A 24,142-nucleotide genomic window follows, 5' to 3' on the forward strand; every position below is an offset into this window, starting at 1 on the left:
AATCAGCAAACTTCTGTGTCGCGCATGTTCGCCGGCGAGAGGATTTGATGGTTGTGCATCGTGATTTGTGATCCTTACGAGCCTAGTCAACCAGAATGAGCATTGTGTGCATACTTTTAAAAAAATCCTCCTGATGAAGTGGTTCGCCACGAAACATGTTGAGGTTGAGGTAGATACACCTCGAAGTTTGGAAATCCACCCCTTTTTGGATCGCCAAAACTAATTGTATGCTCATGTAATTGTTCACTGGCTCTGATACAGTACCACTGCTTTTCATTATGTTCTTTCCTTGTATGGATTGTTTTTAACAATGGATATGTAATAAAATTGTTATATTTTATCTTTTTGTTGAATTGATTGTTACTGTACCGTGAAAGTCCCACCACACCTTTTTCCCTTTCCCTTCCCCATTTGTCCCCCCTATTGACCTACTGGGAGGTTGGTCGTAGGTTGCTTCCCAACTCTATATACAAGCTTTTAGGGATGTAGGTACCCTGTAAATTCCATCCAAAGCATATCCAGGCGCCCATCTATATTCTATCACTAATTTTAACCATGCCCATTGTTTGGTTGTAGAAGCGATACGAGGGGTGTGTGGTTGGGGATCATTCTCCCTCCTCCCTGAACCCATAGCTCACCAGAATGGTCAAGGGTGGAGGACATCAGAAATGTCTCTGAACTCCTCCTGCTGACAAAGAACCCAGAAGTGCTCAGCTCTAAAACCTGCCAGGTTCCGAGCTGTCAAAGTCTTTGCACAGATACTAGATGAACCATCAAATGGGGCTTTCTGTTCCCGATGTATTTACACTAGTGGCAGGAAATATATAAATAGATGTTTTCATAAAGAGTACCTGTCATTAGTATCACATGGGGGCTGTCAACATAAAAGTTATTATTTTAGCAATCTGCGCCCTCCCACTATAAGCAGAGTTTATAAAAAAAAGCAACAGATATATCCTGAACTTATCCTACCTTTGGAGCGATAAGGGAGCACTTAGCCACAGCCTCATAAGCCTCTTTGTATTTCTCCAGTAAAAAGAGGGCTTTAGACTTGCAGTATAGTGTTTTGAGATTTTTGTCATTTATGCGCAAAGCATTTTCACAATCTCTTAGAGCATCCTCATGTAAATCCTAGAGATAAAAGATAATACAATATAATTTGTTATTCCAGAACATTAAATGGGTTGTGCCAAGAAATATCTCCAAACCAATCAACTATTAGTGACCACACTCTAAAAAAAACACAGTTATGGGTAATAAGATCACTGCCCAGTTTAGACACACAGACCATGCTACTCAGCTCTCACATCAAGTAAATAAAGCAAATGAAGTAGGTAAGGGATAAATCAGTGCACTCTCAGGGAACAAGGCTAAACAAGGTTATATGATCAATTCACAGAATACTCAAAATGTTCCCAGGCTTAAAACAGAGTTTCATCCAAAAGTGGAAGCACCTTTCAGGGGGGAGGGGAGGGGATGGGTATCTGTCCCCACTTCCAAAAGATCCTGCCGAGGCAAGATCACTCGGAAGTTTGGCCTTTCTCCTCCTTCCCCCGCTGCCAGGCGATTCAGAAAAATGCTGCATGCGCAGTAGGGCTTCACTGCCGGTTTCCCCTACAGGCAATGGCGGCAGCAGCACCCGAGAGCCAATGGCAATGGTGCCGACATCGCTGGATTTCAGAACAGGTGTCCTAATATGAAAAGTCAGCAGCTACAGTATGTGTAGCTGCTGACTTCATTTTGTTTTAACCTTTATAGCAGGGGTGGGCAACTTTGAAAAGTTGGAGATCTACCGGAAGAACATGGAAGAGAGCAAAAATCACCTGGGTGCAACATCCTTTTTTTTTTCTTTGAGGATAAAACCCAATAAAGCACAATTAAAAAGTAAAGTAGGTTTGAAAAGTTCAGGGGTCAGTAGTAATGAAGAGTTTATAAGTCAATAGTAAGTAACGCAGAGTGCAGGGGTCAGAAGAAAGAAGTACAAAGTTTAGAGGCTTGTAGTAAAAAACAGTGTACAGGGGTCAGGAGTGAGTAACCCACAGTGCAAGGTTCCGTAGTAACACAGAGGGGAGGTCAGGAGAAAGTAGCACAAAGTTCAGGAATAAGTAACACCATATGCAGAGGTTAGTAGTAATGCAGAATGCAGAGTGAGTAGTAAAGCAAAGAGGAGGAGTCAGGAATGGGAGGCTGGGAGAAAGGTGGAAAAAAAAAAAAAACTTGACCTTGATATCAGAGCTTCATGTGTTGGTGGTAGACTGGGCCTGTTGCTGTTCAATAATCTTATGTTCATCCTTCCTTCTTTTGCCTCCCTTCAAGGCACTCAATCTCCTCCTGCACCTCAACCACTTGCTTTGTCAGGCGCTCTTGAGGAAAGACAGACAGATCTGCCAGTTTAGGCCTGCATGCTGCTGGTTAAAATCTACCTGTCACATGCATGTGATTGACAGGTAGACCACAACTGACAGGTTGCCAACCCAGTCCAAAAGACTACATTTAAAAAGTTTAGTTAGAAAAATAGCACATAAAAACATGCCCATAGTGAGATCCTGCCAGAAATCAGTTATTAGAAGCTAATCATTTGGATACCCTCCTGGGCCAGACTGTGGATTTAACCCTGTTTTCATAATCATGTAGAGGTTTCAGGCACTGAGTTTTTCCCTATAAATGTACTAAAATAATCATTGTAGCACAGACTAATGCCTGGTACACACAATGAGATTATCGAATGAATGGTCGTCCGTTTGTTTTGTATGCTAATTTCATTATTACTAATTACTAATTAAACAAAAATCGTACGATCTGGTACCATATGAGAAAAATTTTCGTGCTTGTGCTTACGAATAATATCGGCTGAACTGTGGTGATCGGCTCTCGAAAGCTGTGTACTAATGATCAGATTATTGTACGATCGATTCCAAAGTGGTATTTTTCGTACGATTTTTGGATCATGTGAACGGGCCATAAATCACAGTTTGCTTATCTTTTGATAGTAAAGACCAAAAGCTGAAGGCCAACCCTTAGGAGCCATAACCTCATCCTCTGACTATCCTGCTCAGTTGTAGCAAGAAGCATGAAACACCATAAAGGTAATATCCAGCACAAAATGAAAGGGAGCTATGTCCCCCAATGGAAATAGTTGAACTGGAATGTGAAGCCCTTTTCTTGGAATCTTTTAGAATGGTAAGCAAATGATATTTCCTAACAAAGAGGAGCAATCCTAAAAGGATGTTTAGTAATCAGACAAAAAAAAAAGGCAAAACAAATGTCTTCATTCAAATGAAACACAGACACCACCTTGTGTAAGAAGAAAGGAGGTCTAGATTTTTGCCTCTGGAGAACTTAAAAAGGTTCTTTACAGGACATGGCAGCCAAACCAGAAACCTTCTAGACAAAGTAATCACCACTAAAGAGGCCACCTTGTGTAACAGAGAAGAGACAGAGATACTTCAGACTGGTTCAGAAGTAGGTTTCTGGAGGACTGACAAGACCAAGAGACCCCGTGGGTGACGTGACAATCTCATAGGTGGAGCAATAAAAGCGACTCCTTAAACAAAGGTCTGATGAGTGGGTAGCCAAAGGTCTCTGCAGGAGCAAAGCCAAGACTGACAACTGACCCTGAGGTTACTCCAGAATGAAATGGCTGAACCTCTTAGCCTCATACCAGCTGAAGTAGGCCTTACAGGTGCAATGATAAATTTTCCGGGAAGTGGATTTAATGGTAGAGATCATAGAATCTGGATGCGGAGAGGCAGTGGGAGGCAAGGACCATTAAAATACTTCCGCTCTGATGGTCTGGAATGCTATCACTGGGGGAGGGGGAATTCGGAACGTTCCCCCATTGGGCTGGGAGATTGCACCACTTGTTTTTCTGTCTTTCTATTTTTCTTTCTTTCTTACTTTACTTTCTCTTTCCGGTGTAGCGTTAATTTAGACTGATCCTCCATGATTGAAGGGCCGACTTACAGCACTGGTTTCTGCACTGGTCTGATCTCCTTGAACCTAGGGGGCCTTATAATCTATGTGTGTTCCTTACTACAGCCTTTCCCCCGATTGCGTATTTATTACTGTATTCAATCCAGTGTTATTTGCTGATATACACCGTTACAGCCTTGTTATTTTTTGTTGTATTGGATGTTTTTTCTTTTATTCCTCTTTTCTGTTGTTTGTAACAAAAAGTTTCTTAATAAAAATTATCTGATTAAAAAAAAGAGATCATAGAATCTGAGATTACTTGGTCCCTCAGGTGCCATAAAGCCACCAGCACGCATCCACTGGCAGTGGAATGTGATATCTTGAATAAAGGTTTTTGGCTTCCAAAATAGAAAGCAGATCTTTATCCAGCATTCCCCAGTTGAAGCAGAGATCCTAACACTGTAGACTGACCACTCTCCAGAATCCAGGCATTGTCAACTCATAAACCTACCTATTATCTTTCCATGCCAGGAATATGGACAATGGACAAAGCTGGAATATTGTTCTGCCCAGACCAACCTCTACCCCCCAGCTGCTGCTAAGCTCTTTGACTCTACCTGTTGATGTTTGCCATTGTCCGATTTATTCAAAACTGACAACCTGACAATTGTGTATATCAGGAAAGGAATGCAGGGCAAATTGTCCAACACTCCAAAGGGTTGGCTGTAAGTTTTGCCTTCTCTGGCCCTGCATTGGCAGGGTGAACAGCACTCCACTCCAACACAGAAGGCTTGCTTTTCTTGTGACTATCTGCTAATTGAGGGGGAGAAAGTTTTTGCCATCTGTCAGAGCCAGAGACACTATCCACCACTATAATGATGTCCTGGCATACTGACCCATCTGTATCTCCCTTTTTAAGGACAGGAGTATTTGCCACACACAGATAGACTGTTCCTTTGCAAGCATCCTGTATGACACTCGGCAAATGGTATGGCTTAGAAGGAAACCATGAGAACCAAAACTCTTCTGCAATTCCACAGGGGAGATCAATGACAAGAGTTGTCTAGATAAAGGAAGGCCTGTAGATGTGGTGTATCTGGATTTTGCAAAGGCATTCGTGACCGTTCCCCTCAAACATTTGCTGTACAAACTAAGGTCTTTCGGCATGGACCATAAGGTGAGCACCTGGATTGAAAACAAGACTCTGGTCCGGCCGCATCTTGCCGTTTAGTTCTGGGCACCAGTCCTCAGGAAGGATGTGCTGGAACTGGAACTCGGCAAATGGTATGGCTTAGAAGGAAACCATGAGAACCAAAACTCTTCTGCAATTCCACAGGGCAGATCAACGACAAGAGTTGTCTAGATAAATCTAGATAAAGGAAGGCCTGTAGATGTGGTGTATCTGGATTTTGCAAAGGCATTCGTGACCGTTCCCCACAAACATTTGCTGTACAAACTAAGGTCTGTCGGCATGGACCATAAGGTGAGCACCTGGATTGAAAACAAGACTCTGGTCCGGCCGCATCTTGCCATTTAGTTCTGGGCACCAGTCCTCAGGAAGGATGTGCTGGAACTGGAACTGGAAAGAGTTCAGAGAAGAGCAACAAAGCTAATAAAGGGACTGGAGGACCTCAGCTATGGGGAAAGCTATGGAGAAAGGCTACAAGCATTGAACCTATTCTCCCTGGAGAGGAGATATGATATTGATGTATAAATACTATACTGGTGACCCTAGCATAGGGAAAAAAACTTTTTAGTGAAAGAGAATTTAAAAAGACACGCACCCATTTACTAAAATTAGAAGAGAAGCGGTTTATCCTTAAACTGCGCAGAGGGTTCTTTACTGTCAGAAAGGTAAGGATGTGGAATTCTCTTCCACAAGCAGTGCTATCAGCAGAGAGCATCGATAATTTAAAAAAACTATTAGATGAGCACCTTAACGAACAAAACATACAGGGATTTACAATGTACTATTGACATAAATGCACACTCTCACACACACATATCATAGGTTTACCTGGATGGACTTGTGTCTTTTTCAACCTTACCTACTATGTAACTATGTAAGTTAATGAGGCTCAGACCGGAGTCTCTCCAGGCAGGAAGCCTAGCTTAAACCATGTCCAGGGTGCGACCCACATAATGTAGACAACTGGATGTTGTCAACATCTGTGCATTGAAAAGCCAATAAAATAAAACTCTTCCAGAGTTTCCCTGTGTGCCCTGTACTCAGAGACGAGTAAACACCATGGACTAAACCTTGGTGAACACTTTGGGTACAGAAGACTAGCTGAAAGATGTGCACACACTTATAGAGCTTGTCCGTCACAGTAAAACAGAGAAACAGCTGGTGATATGGAAATACAGGGATGTAAACGCAAGCATCCTGATAAAAATAAGCTAAGAGTAAAAGGAAAAACAGCAGAAAGAGTGCACCTGGGTCAGTGTGATAGTAAAAACAGGTAACACTTTATTCAGATACACTTACATAAAAGTATCTTGCAAACGTGCTAAAAAGTTATAAAATAGAATAAAGGAAAAAGGGCATGATTACAGAAAATCCTTAAAAATAATAAAATATCATACTTTTCAGCTCGTTGGTCGCTGTTCTATAGTTAAACTTGTGTTGTGCTATTACAGTTTTACACGTTGGAGTTTGGATCGCAGCTAAAAAAGCCAGCCAGTACTACCCTGTTGATTGGGCGACTAGCAACGCCCAGTCTCTGTGCTGATTGGCTGTTTTTTTTTCCATCCAGAGAGTATACGTTTTTCCCCACCAGAGGGGGGCAGGTTTGCCCGAAGGAGGCGGCGCCTCAGAAACGTGTTGCGGCGCACCTCGTCCTGATTTGGTCTCTTGCTAGATCTGTGAGAGCTGGAGACACAGCCAGTTATATACCTCCATACAGCGGGTCCAAGCTTATCCCCACAGCAGTCTTCTCATCCCTCGTGATGTCTGACTGCTTGATTGGTGATCCACATCCACCCTGTGTGCAGCTTGCAAGATATTTTTATATGTAAGTGTATCTGAATAAAGTGTTACTTGTTTTTACTATCACACTGACCCAGGCGCCCTCTTTCTGCTGTTTTTGTTTGTGTCTGAGGGAATTATCATTTCCTGCTAAGGAGCTACCGGTGACTGTGTGTTATCCTCATCCACCTGTGGATTCATCCACCCTGCGGACTTCTTAATATTCCTTACTACTATGGAATGTATGGACTAATTCTTATCTAACTCGTTTTGAGTCCCTCGATAGATGATAAAGTAACCCAACATTTTGAGATGTCACAAGAATAAGAATGGGGGAAATCTTCCAATGGGGACACTTGTTCCAGTAATAACTGTCTAGGAAGAGATTTTCTACACTTTGGATATCCCCTTATTTCTAGTTGAGTTTGCAGAACAGGAAGTGAGGGCAGAATTTCCCAATAGGGCACAATGCCAGAAAGACTGACACGGGTTTAAATCATTCCCTACTTAATACAAAATGAAAACAAAAAAGTTTTGGCTTTAGAAGTACTTCAAGCTTGTTTAAAATGCTTTGCCCATGCAACAGGTTTACATAAATATTTCTCCAGTTGCTTAAACTTGCATTACCTACATTCACCCCAAAGAAGTGTAGAGAAGAGGTCTTATGCACACTTGCTCTGCTGGGGCCTGGTGATTATTAGCTCAGGTACACAGCACTGTTCTTAAAGTGGTTGCAAACCCTCACATATACCCAGTGAAGTGAATAGCCTTAGGTGATACACAGAGATGAAACACTTGTTTAACTGCCGTCTTCTCTTCCATACAACCCTTCAAAGTGATAAAATACTTATGCATCTGTGAATAGTACAGAGAAGGAAGTACAAATATACAAATACAAATGATCCAAAAATAAAATATAGAATATTGTATGTGACAATTATGTCACATACATATGAAGTAAGTTACAACGTTTAAACAAACAGTGATTTAAAGTGACAGAATAATAATAATTCAATCCATAGGAAGATCTTTAAAAAAAATCCACAATTATGCGGATATTCAGTGCCGGTATATCTAAATAAACACTCCTCCACCAGTTATCCTTCACCAAAAATAGGAATGCACACTCACCAGACCGATATGCTGTCTTATCAAGACAACTACTGCGTTTTAGTGTAATATCGGGTCTTGAGCGAAGCCAGACATAAGGGGATTCACACCAGAGGATATCTCCTCCAATACTCCAGCACAGCAGGTGTAAACCAGCAGACATAGGAGAGAACAAATCTTCCCATAGTGTAGCATTTATTTAAAACAAAGGCATGACAAGCAACTTGGTAAAAACCTCTGATAATGATCCAAATAGTGCAAACATCTGAAGAGCACTTACATGAAAAGCCACCAGACTCACAATAGAACTGGTGGCTATGGACCTCTGTCATGTAGCACTGCTCTATGGCCGTTTCGCGTTAGAACGCTTCCTCCTATTCTGTCACTTTAAATCAATGTTTGTTTAAACGTTGTAACTTATTTCATATGTATGTGACATCATTTTGTCACATACAATATTCTACATTTTATTTTTGAATCATTTGTCACTTTTATCACAGTTTTTAGCGATGCAACCTTATTTTACATATGGCACACATTATTCAATTATGAAGTTAATGGGATATTGCTAGGCTTAAGGCCCGTACACACGTAGCGATTGTCGGCCGTAAATATTCGGCCACCGACCGATCGGCCGATTGTAGGCTTGTTAGTATGATGCTTCCGACAACCGACAGCGAATTTTCGGCAAAACAGAATCTGGAGTGCAGACTTTAAAATATTTGTTGGCCGTCACCAGAACGGCCCATTGTTCGCCAGTCAGTACAGAATTCGGCCGACAAACAGCAGATTAGCAAGACTGGGCATGCTCAGAAAAGAAAAAACACATGGAAAGTTAACCATCACATGACATCACTTCTGCAGTCGGCTGTTGTTGGCCGACAAAATTCGTGTGCAGTCTTTAGCACTTTTCAGCCGATAGGACAGCACCGGACAAAAGACGGCCGATCGTTCGGCCGACAATAGCTACGTGTGTATGGGGCTTTAGTCAAAAAACATGCAGTTCATCAGATCAAATTACTGTATTTAGAATGTAATAGTTATATAAATACTCCAATTACCATGGCCAGGTAACATGCAGCACGGTTCACATGCAACCTCTCTAGTGTCTCACTAGTGATCACAATCTCCTCAGATGCGGCATAGTTAGCAAGGCTTAGCGCTTCAGAGTACTGGTTGATAGAATCATTCTTGTGTCCTTCTTTGTACAAGTCATTGCCCTCATTGTAAAGGTTGCTAACCAGCTTTTGCACAAAAATCTGTCAAAAGGAAAAACAAATTACATCATAAACACAAACATAAAAATATTAATGTAATTTCAAAAGGCAATGCTATATTCACCTCATATTCTTTTTGGGTGCCAAGAAAAGGTAATGAGGACCTGAAATAAAAAAAAAATAAAAAACATAACTCAGAAAAAACATTTGTGATTTTTTTTTTTTGTACTATGACTAATAACTTTAAAGTGACACTAAACAATATTATTATTCTCCATAAATAATCTATACACATCCACTTCTTTTTGGTCCCATAATCTATTGTGTGAAATTATGTTTTTCTGCCTCCTTGAGCTCCTAAACCTCTTTTATTTTCCCCCTCACTTGCATATGTTTGGAACAAGCACATTAGTTCCAGTCATGTGCACTGCTCCAGTCACACTTCATATTCCACGGTCCCAAGTCCACCTCCAGTGGCTATGTTCCTACCTACAGTGGGACTGTGGGAAACGGGCATAGCCACCCCTACCACCAATCACGGTGGTCGCATGATAATAAACCCTGCCCCACCTCCTGTCATCTGAAAACCCGCAAAGGGGTTAAAGTTTTAATAAACATTTACATAAACCCACTGAAATGACAAGCCTCAGGAGATTGACAATAATAAGCAAAACCTCTCACATAAGCTATACCTCTTTGAGTTTGATACCCCAAAACTTCATATTCCTGATATGAGCCTGATGTACCATGTACATGGGAAAGTGTCCTGTTCTCTTTGTATTGCTTCCTTTATGTGAAATACCTGGTGTTCCTGACAGTCCCTCTGCTTTCCTAGTAAAAACTGACCACACTAATCAGGAGAGCAAACCATTGTCAGTTCTCTAGCTATGCTGGGAACTCAGCCTACTCTCCTCCAATGATCAGACATGTCCTAACCCCCCCCCCCCCACTGCACAGCCATTCACTGGGAGGCTCAGTGTACTGCTGCTGCTTCTCCTCCCAGCAGCTCTTATTCAGTTGAGAACAGAGAAAACAGAAATAATGTGATCACTTATAAAAAAGTGAAAAAAGGTATAACGTATTTTTATATCTATACAAATATGTTTTGTCTTTCATTTCTATCTTGAAACTGAATGGGTTAGTTTACAATCACTTTAAGTTGAAACCCTCCCTCCTCCAGAGCTCTCTAACGTACACAGATCATATTTTTCAGCTTCCAGGAGGCAGGGGTGGGGATCTGACTTCCCACACTTTACAGCAAAGAGCTGCGGGCTTCTTCACGCATGTGGCAAATAGAGATGGGCTCAAGTGTTTTCAGGATCCTAGTCCCAACCCACCTGGCCTATCCCGCCAGGAAGCCGACACTGCACACCGCTAATCACAGGCAGTGAGATATTTCCCGGTCTGTGCAGCTGCGGACATGATGGGTATCTATTGCGTTTGTAAGACCATTACGCAAATATGGTGTTTGTCACACAATGGGGGGCCATGACTAACATTTACATGTGTGTGTACCACTTCCAATGCAAGGGAAAAAAAAAACGACATTCTTCAAAGATCAATAGCATAATTTATCAAAATGTATTGCAACGATCTCCAGTTTATTCTCTAGGGTCTCTGCTAAAAAATATATATATATAATGTTTGGGGGTTCTAAGTAATCTAGCAAAAAATACAGATTTTAACTTTTAAACAAGTGTCAGAAATAGGCCTGGTCCTTAAGTGGTTAAATTAATATTTAGATTTGTATTACGAATTGTAATCAAATTTGCATTGTTCAAGCTACAAAGAATTATATGTTTTCTTAATTTATACATTTGATATGTTTTCTTTTTTCCATTGTGAATTGTAACAGAAGTCAGTAATATTGGATTTTTCTTTTTCTTTTATTTAATGAAATTGACAAACTCTAATCCAGATGCAGTATGTAACGAAGTAAACTAATCTGCATAAGTTGGTTTGTGAGTGCTTTTGTCCCCACAGGGGGAAGGAGATGAGGCTGTACTCAATAGGTAGCACATGAATTATTGTATACTGTAACAGGTAGAGCCAGGCACCTCTGCACCACCTAAATTGGAGGTGGGGTCTCTGCCTGAATTCAAAGAAGTGTGTCAAACTGTAAAGAGCTTAATTTGGTAATGGACAGAGGAGATCGTGAAACTGCTGAGACAGACTTTGCTTTCTGCACTGCTTGGACTTGTAGTTCTATGTGGCTTTCTAGACACTGGGATTTCTCTCTATCCTCTGCTCTTCCTTCAACTGCTGCCTGTCTGGCCTTGAAGTGGAGGCCAAGACACACAGCCATCCGAGGACCTGTGAAGGATTGTAAAGGACCTCTCTCTTGTGGACCTCTTTTACCTGCCAATCTGCATGGACTTCCTCGGCTGAGGCCACTGTTGGCTGGTGAGTCCCTGAACTTCTGCCCTGTGACCCTGAACTTTGCTGTACTGATGTGTGGCCTGCTACTCACTGGACTACATCCCTGCTGTACTAGATTGCTGCCCTGTGCCTCTGGACTTATCCCTTGATGTTCCCTCCTCTCACCCTGCTATATTTCTGCATGTCTCTCACTGTGTTGGAATTATTGCCCTGTGGCTTTCCCCTTGTCTGACTCCCCATTTTTTCAGCCCCCCAAAAAAAGAACCCCTTGGCCGGGGGCCCTAAAATCCCTCTAGACCTCCGTGTATGTTCTGTTCCACCCACACATCTGTCACATAAATAAAATATGCAGAGAAAGGGATGTGGTCCATGGCACCATAAGTGATGAGCCTCCATCCCAATTGTAAAAACAAAGAAAGAAAAACATTGGTCAAGGGGACTTTAGATGAGACTTATCAATCGAAGATTTAATGATATACATGATACTAAATTTATTACACGATAACAATAAAAATAACAGTGTACAAACATGATGAAGTATAGGTTATTTTCCCTGACCTGTATGTTTCAATTACTATTCTCCAATCTATATTAGGTTAACATTTTATTTTTTCTCCCTTCCTTTTTATCCCCCTTCTCCCCCTGGGAGCAGCTGTGGATGCTGGAGTGCCTTGGGCTCTTCTGCCCCGGGGGCTGCGATGCGCCGATGGTGTGGGGGTCCCCGGCAGTATATACATCATGGCGCCGTGGCAGTTTCTGGTTTCCATCTGTCGCCATCACATGGGGCCGGGTGGATGACACGCCGCCCCCTAGTTCTGCTACTAGTGGAAACCAGGCACGGGCATCACTACTCCCCATATCCCACACCATGGTGTTGGCGGTGGGCACGTCTCCTGCCTCTGGCTTGGGGTGTGGGTGGCGCACCACAAGCACTCCATGTCTTTTTGTCTCTCTAATCGGTGGACCCGACAAACCTATACTCACGCCAAGGATCCTGGCATGTAAGATACTGTGGGGTTTTTCTTTCTCCACTTTTGATCCGAATACATTCTCTGACCACTTTGGTCAGTTCACGCTGTTACCTTTCTGATGCCATTTTCTTTGCTCCTATTCACTCTAAGAGTCACATTATCTCTTCCTTGGTTTTGGTTTCACTCTGTTTCTCCCTTTTACCGTGTCACTCTATAGGGATTGTTAAGCCCATAACACATAGTTGTTTAATCAATCTTTCACAGAACACTGCTGGCTAATAGGCCATTACACTTGCACATTATCCATGGATTCATATGGACATGGATGCCTGGTCTGCCCCTCCCCCTTCTTTGTGAGGTTCGTCTGGGTCCCACCGCCTCAGCCCCGGGGTAGACGTTCCCCGATGCCCCCCACCCTCAGGGCTGCCAGATTCTCCCTCCCCCCTTCAATTGAGCTGGCATGTAAGTACTAGGGCTTCAGCCCCTTTTACTACCTCCCCTTTGGGGATATAGCCACTACATATATAATATTACTTTGGTCCCCTTTTTTCATCTTTCTAGACTCTATTTTCTGAATCCACTCCTGAGGAAGTGGAGATCAATCCATGAAATGCGTAAAGTTACAGGATGCACAGAAATGTTTGGATTACTACAGTATCTCACAAAAGTGAGTACATCCCTCACATTTTTGTAAATATTTTATTCTATCTTTTCATGTGACAACACTGAAGAAATTACACTTTGCTACAATGTAAAGTAGTGAGTGTACAGCTTGTATAACAGTGTAAATTTGCTGTCCCCTCAAAATAACTCCACACAGCCATTAATGTCTAAACTGCTCACATCAAAAGTGAGTCAAAATGTCCAAATTGGGCCCAAAGTGTGAATATTTTGTGTTGCCACCATTATTTTCCAGCACTGCCATAACCCTATTGGGCATGGAATTCACCTGAGCTTTACAGGTTGCCACTGTAATCTTCTTCCACTCCTCTATGACGACATCACTGAGCTGGTGGATGTTAGCGACCTTGCGCTCCTCTACCTTCCATTTGAGGATGCCCCACAGATGCTCAATAGGGTTTATGTCTGGAGACATGCTTGGCCAGTCCATCACCTTTACCTTCAGTTTCTTTAGCAAGGCAGTGGTCGTCTTGGAGGTGTGTTTGGGGTCGTTATCATGTTGAAATACTGTCCTGCGGCCCAATCTCAGATCGGAGGGGATCATGCTCTGCTTCAGTATGTCACAGTACATGTTGGCATTCATGGTTTCCTCAATGAACTGTAGCTCCCCAGTGCCCGCAGCACTCATGCAGCCCCAGGCCATGACACTCGGACCACCATGCTTGACTGTAGGCAAGTCCCACTTGTCTTTGTACTCCTCACCTGGTTGCCGCCACACACGCTTGACACCATCTGAACCAAATAAGTTTTTCTTGGTCTCATCAGACCACAGGACATGGTTCCAGTGATCCATGTCCTTAGTCTGCTTGTCTTCAGAAAACTGTTTGTGGGCTTTCTTGTGCATCATCTTGCTGCAGTTTTTTGTCGGTACTTTGACCTTACTGCCATAACCCCAGTATTTTCTTACAGGACAAGCGGTTCTTTTTCACATAAAAGTGGTCCCAAAGGCGGATTCGCCACGGGATCACTTTTATGGGCGGCGGGACAGGTGCCCCCCTGCCGCCGCTTCCAGGTCGTTTTCCCCGCTTACTGGAACGGTCGGTAGCGGGGAAAACAATCCGGTCCTTCCATGTCCCAGGCAGGAAGTAGAGTGAAGGCAAGATGGCCGCCACTCGACTCTATTGCCTTGAAGGCCTGGAGCGACGTCATACGTCGCTTTATCCCAACAGCCTTAAAGAACCCATGACATTTTTTTTTTTTGCTTTTAAGGGTAAATGTGAGATCTGAGGTCTTTTTAAACCCAGATCTCACATTAAAGAGGACCTGTCCTGCTTATTTCTATTACAAGAGATGTTTACGTTCCTTGTAATAGGAATAAAAGTGATCACAATTTTTTTTTTTTTAAAGGGACAGTGTAAAAATGAAAAATAAAAGGTAAAATAAATACATATATAAACGGTGTTCAAACCTCACATGAGAGCTATCGCCACTATCGTTGGAGCGAGGGCAATATTTCTAGCCCTAGACATCTAGGCTTCCTTCTGGGACCACATGCAGACCATGTTGATGCAGTGTGCGGCGTATGGTCAGAGCACTAACAGGCTGACCCCCCACCCCTTCAACCTCTGCAGCATTGCTGGCAGCACTACATCTATTTCCAAAAGACAACCTCTGGATATGACGCTGAGCACGTGCACTTAACTTCTTTTGTCCACCATGGTGAGGCCTGTTCTGAGTGGAACCTGTCCTGTTAAACTGCTGTATGGTGTTGGCCACTGTGCTGCAGTTCAGTTTCAGGGTCTTGGCAATCTTCTTATAGCCTAGGCCATCTTTATGTAGAGCAACAATTATTTTTTTCAGATCCTCAGAAAGTTCTTTGCCTCAACATGAGGTGCCATGTTGAACTTCCAGTGACCAGTATGAGAGAGTGAGAGCGATAACACCAAATTTAACACACCTGCTCCCCATTCAAACCTGAGACCTTGTAACACTAATGAGTCACATGACACCGGGGAGGGAAAATGGCTAATTGGGCCCAATTTGGAAATTTTCACTTAGGGGTGTACTCCCTTTTGTTGCCAGCAGTTTAGACAATAATGGCTGTGTGTTGAGTTATTTTGAGGGGACAGCAAATTTACACTGTTATAAAAGCTGTACACTCACTACTTTACATTGTAGCAAAGTGTCATTTCTTCAGTGTTGTCACATGAAAAGATATGTTAAAATATTTACAAAAATGTGAGGGGTGTACTGTATCATCTCCCATTATGCAATTTTAAATGTTTGCTTTTACCATGTAATATTAACATCATATGAACATATATTTAGTTCTATGATAATTACATTGATCATCTAGTTTGGTGCACCTCCATGAATGGATTTTTTACCTATACTTCATCATGTTTGTACGTTATTTTTATTGTTATCCTGTAAAATTGGTATCATTTATATCATTGATTCTTTGATTGATTAGTCTGATCTAAAGTCCCCCTGACCAATGTTTTTCTTTGTTCATGAATAAAATATGGGTTTATGAGATTTGTAAATCATTGCATTCTGTTTTTCTGTAGATTTTACACAGCGTCCCAACTTTTTTTTGAAATTGGGGTTGTAAATCTGTCATTGTGTTGTGTAAACAATAGCATGAGCAAAACTTACTGAATGAATTCAAGTCCTTTTTTTATGTCCTCCTGCCTGTTGTGTCGATCAGTCAGCTCGTAGGACATCTTGTCGTCTTCATCAGAATTTCACAGTGCATACAAATCTAGGAAACTAAGAATTACCTGAGATAAATGTACAGAAGTGCTATTACAAAAGCTTATATCACTTAAAGGGTAGTCATGCAGCATGGTAACAGGCAACAGTCGGCTGATGAAATGCAAATACAGCCAGGAATGTGTGTGTGCCGGATATGACGTACGTCGGTGGCAGAGGTTAAGGGGTTAAATTGTCAGGGTTTTTTTGCTTACAGCACACCAAACCATACCACACAAACTACCCATTTATAAGGATGGCTGCATAGCTAAAAGGTGGCACAATGTAAATCCAAACATAGAAAAGAGTCAACGTGACAACTTAGAATCCGGACCAACAATGTAACTAAGTCCCATATCAGTACATAACACCAATGTTTGAAGGTATGAAGAACCTGTTTATCAAGATGACAAGCAGAGACAAATGAAACACAACCATGCTGGAATTTAAGTATATACCGTACATACACACATATCACAAAACACAGGATCATAGTCAGAAAAACTACCTCCTTACTAGTTGCCATACCAGAATCAGTGTCCAAGGACTGAACTCTTTATACCACGACTAGTCACATTGGCCAGAGTGATAAAAAATGCGTTAAAAAAGAAACAGTCAGTTCCTACCTGTGCCTGCCCTGTATTCAGAAAGGAGAGTGATGCCCTGTAACTGCATATGGAAGGGGGGGGGGGGGCATGCATTCCATCCAAAAATTAGAGGTGTGTTCAACAGGGAGGGGGCGGAGATATCAATCATCAAGCCATCCTCCACTCTTAGATTCTGTTTCACTCATAGAAGCTGTGATAAGGCTTCTATGAATGGAGCAGCTAGATGGAAAGGGTGGGCGTAGTCTTGGTGAGAGCATGTGACAGCCCCATACCTGTATTGACCCCCGCTGCACCGAAAGATTCATAGATGCCTTACCACAGCAGCAGGTGGAGGCATTGCAGGAGGAAGATTTCATCTAAAGGAGGACAAACCAGCACAAGAGATACATCCTATTGAAGACACAATGTCCCTTGTGATGATTTTTTTGCTACACTTAGGCTTTAACCCCTTTAGCTGCCAGAGCCATTTTTTTTTCTTTTTGCAAATGTTTAAAAAATAATTTTAGGGCTGGAGTTTACATAAAACATCCAAAACATATATTTTCAGAAAGCAGACACTCTAGAGCAGGGGTCTCCAAACCTTCGAAACAGTGGGTCAGTTTACTTTACTTCAGACTTTACAGGGGCCGGAGTGGCCAGTGGGAGTAAACAATGCCCCATCGTTGCTATTAAGGGGGGAGGAATAGCGCCCCATCATTGATGTCAGTGGGAGGAATATTGCCCCATCATTGGTGTCAGTGGGAGGAACAGCGCCCCATCATTGGTGTCAGTGGGAGGAACAGCGCCCCATCATTGGTGTCAGTGGGAGGAATAGCGCCCCATCATTGGTGTCAGTGGGAGGAATAGCGCCCCATCATTGGTGTCAGTGGGAGGGATAGCGCCCCATCATTAGTGTCAGTGGGAGGGATAGCGCCCCATCATTAGTGTCAGTGGGAGGAATAGTGCCCCATCATTGGTGTCAGTGGGAGGAATAGCGCCCCATCATTGATGTCAATGGGAGGAATATTGCCCCATCATTGGTGTCAGTGGGAGGAACAGCGCCCCATCATTGGTGTCAGTGGGAGGAATAGCGCCCCATCATTGGTGTCAGTGGGAGGAATAGCGCCCCATCATTGGTGTCAGTGGGAGGACTAGTGCCCCATCATTAGTGTCAGTGGGAGGAATAGCGCCCCATCATTGGTGTCAGTGGGAGGACTAGTGCCCCATCGTTAGTGTCAGTGGGAGGAATAGCGCCCCATCATTAGTGTCAGTGGGAGGAATAGCGCCCCATCACTGGTGTCAGTGGGAGGAATAGCGCCCCATCATTGGTGTCAGTAGGAGAAATATTAGCCCATCATTGGTGTCAGTGGGAGGACTAGCGCCCCATTATTAGTGTCAGTGGGAGGGAAAGCGCCCCATCATTAGTGTCAGTGGGAGGAATAGTGCCCCATCATTGGTGTCAGTGGGAGGAATAGCGCCCCATCATTGGTGTCAGTGGGAGGAATAGCGCCCATCATTGGTGTCAGTGGGAGGAATAGCGCCCCATAATTGGTGTCAGTGGGAGGAATAGCGCCCCATCATTGGTGTCAGTGGGAGGAATAGCGCCCCATCATTGGTGTCAGTGGGAGGAATAGCGCCCCATCATTGAGGTCAGTGGGAGGAATAGCGCCCCATCATTGGTGTCAGTGGGAGGAATAGCGCCCCATCATTGGGGTCAGTGGGAGGAATAGCGCCCCATCATTGGTGTCAGTGGGAGGAATAGCGCCCCATCATTGGTGTCAGTGGGAGGAATAGCGCCCCATCATTGGTGTCAGTGGGAGGACTAGTGCTCCATCATTGGTGTCAGTGGGAGGAATAGTGGTCCATCTTTTGTATTAGGGGGAGCAAAAGTGCCCCATCATTGGTGTCAATGGGAAGAATAATGCCCCATCATTGATGTCAGTGGGAGGAATAGTGGCCTATCACTGGTGTCTATGAGAATAGTGCCACATCATTAGTGTCAGCAGGAGAAATAGTGCTCCATCACATTGGTGTCAGTAGGAAGAATAGTGCCCCATCAGTGTCAGTAGGAGAAATAGTGGGCCATTGTTATTGTCAGTGAGAGAAACAGTGCCCAAAGGCCTGGATAAAGCAAAACAAAGGGCAGCATCTGGTCCCCAGGCTGCAGTTTGGAGACCCCTGCTCTAGAGAACAAAATAGTAGTAGTCCCAATTTTACGGAGGAGGTCTGGTGCTAGAAATATTGCTCTCACTCCAGCGCGCGCAGTGATATGTTACATGTGTATCGCAATCGACATTTTCATGCATAGGTGACCCCAATGTGTGCTGTTATGTTTGTACATATGTTTATATATTGGAGTGGGGGGCCTCAAAAATCTTTTTTTTTTGGGGGGGGGACTATATGTGCTAGGGTGTAACTTAAATTTTTTACAAATTAAAAGAGAAAACATTTTTTTCATCACATAGGGGACAAAAAGTCTCCTATGTGATGATCTTTATGATGACAGGTCATGTTTACCCTCCCTGGCGGTATGATTGTTTCCGATTTTAGGTGCTGAAAGCGGTACAATTATTTTGCATGTAATTCTTAAGGACGAGCAGCCCAAACCAACTATTTACATATGATTTTCTTTTTACTGTGCGTTCTTCTTTATAACATCTCGGGTATGATAAAGTTTGAAACACAAAATCATAAATTATAATATAATAAATAACTATAAATAAGTTAAAGTATATATATATATATATATATATATATATATACACACACACACACACACACACACACACACACACGTATACATATATATATATATATATATATATATATATATGTACAGTAAAACTGCAGGAAAGGGCACTGGGGGGGGGGGGGGCAAAATAATGTCAATTTATTTTATTTTCCAATAGGATTACAATATATCAGTGTGTTTTACTTTTCAAATTTGCCGCCGGTTCCACCCCCCTGCGAGCGTCACGTCGCAGGAGACGGAAGCGGGGATCACAGCATCGGGCGGAAGATCCGGCCGCCATATGCTGCAGGGACACATCGCGGGATCCCGGGGACAAGGTAAGTAACCTCTACCAGGATCCAGTGATGCTCCCTGGCGGTACCCCGAGTGTGGCTCGGGGTTACTGCTAATGGCACTGAAATTCCACCCTGAGCCACACTCGGGAATACTGCCAGGGAGGTTAAAGAGACATCCCGGTCTAAAAGACCCTGAATGTCTCTCCCCTGTGCTCCACTGAATTTACTACAAAGCAGATCGCATTGCATTACATTCTTTTGGGACACTGGCAGGCAGACCCGGAAGTGACGTCAAACACATCGCTCAGCTCCCTCTCTTCTTACAGGCGGCACCCGCTATAATGGTCCTGGGCCCACAGTGGAGCTTATGTAAAACCTTTACCCCAAAAGAGAAAAAAACAGTTTGCTGTAACTGCTTAAAACTTTTTATCTGGAGTTTGGCTTCAATTTGTTGGCGTATTTAAATCTGCTAGTCTAACACTCCCCTCCCCCCAGACTGACAATCCTGCAGTCCAAAGGTGCCCCCCTGTGGTCCTTTATCAAGAGTGGGGGAACTTTAAGACAGGTGGTGTGTTATTGGCCAGATCACAAGGTAAAAACAGAGGGGAAAAGCCTAAAAAAGAAAACTACTGCAGCCACCACATCTAATGATTGGTAAGCTGCAATATAATATGTTTTTACTGTTGGTTTTAACCTTAAGCCTAGTACACACGCAACGAATATCGGCCGACCGATCGTCCGTCTTTTGTCCAGAGTGGTGTTTTGTTGGTTGGAATGTGCTCTAGACTGCACACGAATTTTCTCGCCCGACAAAATTCTACTTCAGAAGTGATGTCATGTGTTGGTTTGCTTTCTTTGTGTTATTTCTTCTCTGAGCATGCCCAGTCTTGCTCATAAGATTTTTCCCTGTCGAAATCTGTACTGACTGCACGAAAATCAGCCATGTTTTGACGGCGGACAAAAATTTTATAGCCTGCACACCAGATTTTTTTCAGCCGAAAAGTCGGAGTCGGTTGTCGGAAGCATCATACTAACAAGCCGAAAATCGTCAGATCGGACGTTGGACGAAAATTCCCTGCCGATTTTTGACGCGTGTGTACGAGGCTTTAACCTTTCCCTATTCTACCCAAATCTAATAAAATTTTGGCTTTAGATATATGCTTTTTTACTGAGAACTCTGCTGAAGTGTATATGATAAGCAGACATAGCCCCCTGGGGTGAAAATACTGCCTATGATTCTGTTAAATAGTCCCCCCGAGACTGTATAATTGTTATGATTCTGCATGACAGGAAACATTACAGATAAAAACCAGTCTGACAGCATTTGCATGTGATCTTGAGTAATGGTAAAACAATCCTGGATTTTTCTTCGTATTGCTAAAGTGAACTTTCACATTTCTACTTCTCTGAGGCAACAGTGCCGGAGGTTTCTATAAAGGGATCATTTTCTGCATTCCTGATCAATTGGGGGAACGCTGATGTCTCCGGGGAAATTACAAGAATATGACTCAAAAGTGAGCAGTAAAAAGTACCAGTTCTTGTCCAACCTAATTTTGTTTCATGGCTTTTTGAATCTGACATTTTTTAATCTTGACTAAGTTTTAGTGGAACTCCAGGAAAATAGGTTACCTCTAATGATGGGCAACCAATGTCTGAATGGCTGCCGTTTACTATACAAATTCTATTTTATGTGATGCCGGATATAAGGGTCCTTTCAAACGAGCGATCCGATCAGATCCACCTGTCAGTTTTTTAGGCGGATCTGATCGGATCCCACATGCATCCCTATGGGGCAGCGGATGTCAGCAGATACATGTCCGCTGACACCCGCTGCCATCCGCATCCGATCCTGTCTGTGAAATCCGGACGGATGGAAACCCTATTTTCCATCCGTCCAGGGGATGGGATCGGATGAGAGCGGACAGGCGTTCCACTCTCATCCGATTCCCCCATAGAGAGCAGCAGGGTTCTGACACCTCCCTCTCCACACACAGAGCGGAGTGAGAGCTGTCACCTGCCTGCTCAGTGGGGGAATCAGTGTATCGATCCCCCGCTGAGCAGCACGGATCCCCCTATGGAGGCGGACCGTGTGCAAGGAGCCTAAAGCCTAGTACACACGCAACGATTATCGGCCGACCGATCGTCCGTCTTTTGTCCAGAGTGGTGTTTTGTTGGTTGGAATGTGCCTAGACTGCACACGAATTTTCTCGCCCGACAGAATTCTACTTCAGAAGTGATGTCATGTGTTGGTTTGCTTTCTTTGTGTTTTCTTCACTGAGCATGCCCAGTCTTGCTCATTAGATTTTTCACTGTCGAAATCTGTACTGACTGCACGAAAATCGTCCGTGTTTTGACGGCGGACAAAAATTTTATAGCCTGCACACCAGATTTTTTTCGGCCGGAAAGTCGGAGTCGGTTGTCGGAAGCATCATACTAACAAGCCGAAAATCGGCAGATCGGTCGTCGGACGAAAATTCCCTGCCGATTTTCGACGCGTGTGTACGGGGCTTCAGTCACTGTATAGAACAGGAGCTGATTTACTAAAAGCTGGAAACTGCAAAATCTGGTGCAGCTGTGCAATGGCAGCCAAACAGCTTCTTCAATTAAGCTTTGACAAAGAAAAAAAAACCTGGAAGCGGATTGGATTCTATGCAGAGCTGCACCAGATTTTGCACTCTCCAGTTTTAGTAAACCAACACCACAGTGTTCTTCCTCTGGCGCTGTGACTTAAAATTCTAGATTCTGTTGTACACCCCCCTTGTCCATTCACAAAAAGCCTTATATTCACAAGGGGTATAGTGACTGGACAAGGGGAGTGGAGGAGAGGCTTGCTTATAAAAATACATGAGCCTAAACCCTCTCATTAATTTAGGAGTGGGGGTATTCCAATCACCACTTCATCCATATAGGACTGGGTACCTCCACAACTTGAGTAACGTCTTGTGGGAAAAGAAGCCCTGGAAAGACCCCGATAAAAAAGGGGGGGGGGGGGTACTCCGAGAAGGTAGTTGTAAAGGAGGACCAACAACGGTGTAAAAATGCATAAAATGCTAATCTTTATTGAAAAAATTGGTCGCACAAATTTAAAGGAAATTTCATTAAGGGCTCTTTCACACGGTCCGCCTCCGTAGGCGAATCCGTGCTGCTCAGCGGGGATCGATCCGCGATCTCCGCTGAGCCGGCGGATGACAGCTCCGTCTCCACTTGCAGTGCGGAGAGGGAGGTGTCACAGCTTCCGCTGCTATCTATGGGGAATTGGATGAGAGCGGACCGCCTGTCCGCTCTCAACCGATCCGATCCCCAGGACGGATGGAAGATAGGGTTTCCGTCCGTCCGGATTTCACGGACAGGATCGGATGCGGATGGCAGCGGGTGTCAGCGGACATGTCACCACTGCTCCATAGGGCTGAATGGGGCATCCGATCAGATCCGCCTAAAAAACTGACAGGCGGATCTGATCGGACCACCCGTGTGAAAGAGCCCTAACCAGACACCCAAAGTTAAAAAACACACAAACAGCGTTATCACAGAAAGCACCAACCCCAGGGCCCCATTCACTCCAACTAGCATACCACCGGTGTCCTCCCTAGAATTCAGCTCGATTGAATGGATAAATGAGGATAAAAAATCGAGTATATTGAATTCAGGAGCACTCCTGGTATCTAAATAGTCTAGTCCTCAAATATGGCATCCAAAAATTATCAAAAAGATGAAAACAGGAGAGAAAAGATTAGGTTCAGAAGTTTGAGGTAGTGAAGTGGGGCCCTGGGGTGCCTTCTGTGAAAACGCTGTTTTATGTGTGTTTTCAACTTTGGGTGTCTGGATAATGAGATTTTCTTCAAATTTATGCTACCAATTTTTTTCAAGGATTAGCATTTTATGCATTTTTACACCGTTGTTGGTCCTCCTTTACAACTACCTTCTCTGAGTTCCCCCCCCCCCCCACTTACTTCTTTTGGGCATCAGGCGTCCCGCGATTCTGATTGCACGATTTTACCGCAATTCATCAGGTGACAATCACGGAAAAATCGTGCCGCGTTTGGGGTGCCATTGCAAGTCACTGGAATCGCTCGGGCATCCCGCGATTTGCAATCGTTTGGAATCGCGGCAATTCCAAAACGCCTATGTGTACAGAGCCTAAAGGGCCATACACACTATAAGATTTTCTGAAGACTTTTTCCTTTAGACTTACCAAAACCATATAACCATATAATATGAGGTCAAACCTAAACACTTTCTATTTGTATGCAATCTGGCAGGCCCTTGCACTACATAGAAAAGGTAAATCTGAAGGAAATCTAACCACAAAAGTAGGATAGTGTGTATCCAGCTTTAGACCAGGAATATGCAAACTGGGGCCCTCCAGCTTTTGCAGAACTACAAGTCCCATGAGGCATAGCAAGACTCTGAGAGCCACAAGCATAAAACTCAGAGGCAGAGGCATGATGGGACTTGTAGTTTTGCAACAGCTGGAGGGCCACAATGTGCATATGCCTGCCTTATGGGGAAAATGCTCAACTTGGGTGCTCAACTTGTGGCCCTCCAGCTTTTGCAGAACTACAATACCCATAGTGTCTTAGCCTTTGGGAGTCATGG

At 43.6% G+C, this 24,142-nt stretch overlaps 1 protein-coding gene across 1 annotated transcript in view; it reads right to left on the bottom strand.

The window, feature by feature from the left end:
• Window positions 1-24,142, bottom strand: part of ZC3H7A (zinc finger CCCH-type containing 7A) — a 183,835-nt gene that overhangs the window by 157,426 nt on the left and 2,267 nt on the right. The window contains exons 2-5 of the mRNA XM_082262312.1: window positions 15,837-15,950; window positions 9,332-9,371; window positions 9,052-9,249; window positions 973-1,131 (exon numbers count right to left, since the gene is read on the bottom strand). Of these exons, the coding sequence (XP_082118438.1) occupies window positions 973-1,131; window positions 9,052-9,249; window positions 9,332-9,371; window positions 15,837-15,904 (465 nt within the window). The 5' untranslated portion in view covers window positions 15,905-15,950. The remainder of the gene's footprint in view (window positions 1-972; window positions 1,132-9,051; window positions 9,250-9,331; window positions 9,372-15,836; window positions 15,951-24,142) is intronic.

Source organism: Pelophylax lessonae (genome assembly GCF_965119305.1).
Source record: "Pelophylax lessonae genome assembly, chromosome: 6".
In the NCBI taxonomy this organism is placed as follows: Eukaryota; Metazoa; Chordata; class Amphibia; order Anura; family Ranidae; genus Pelophylax; species Pelophylax lessonae.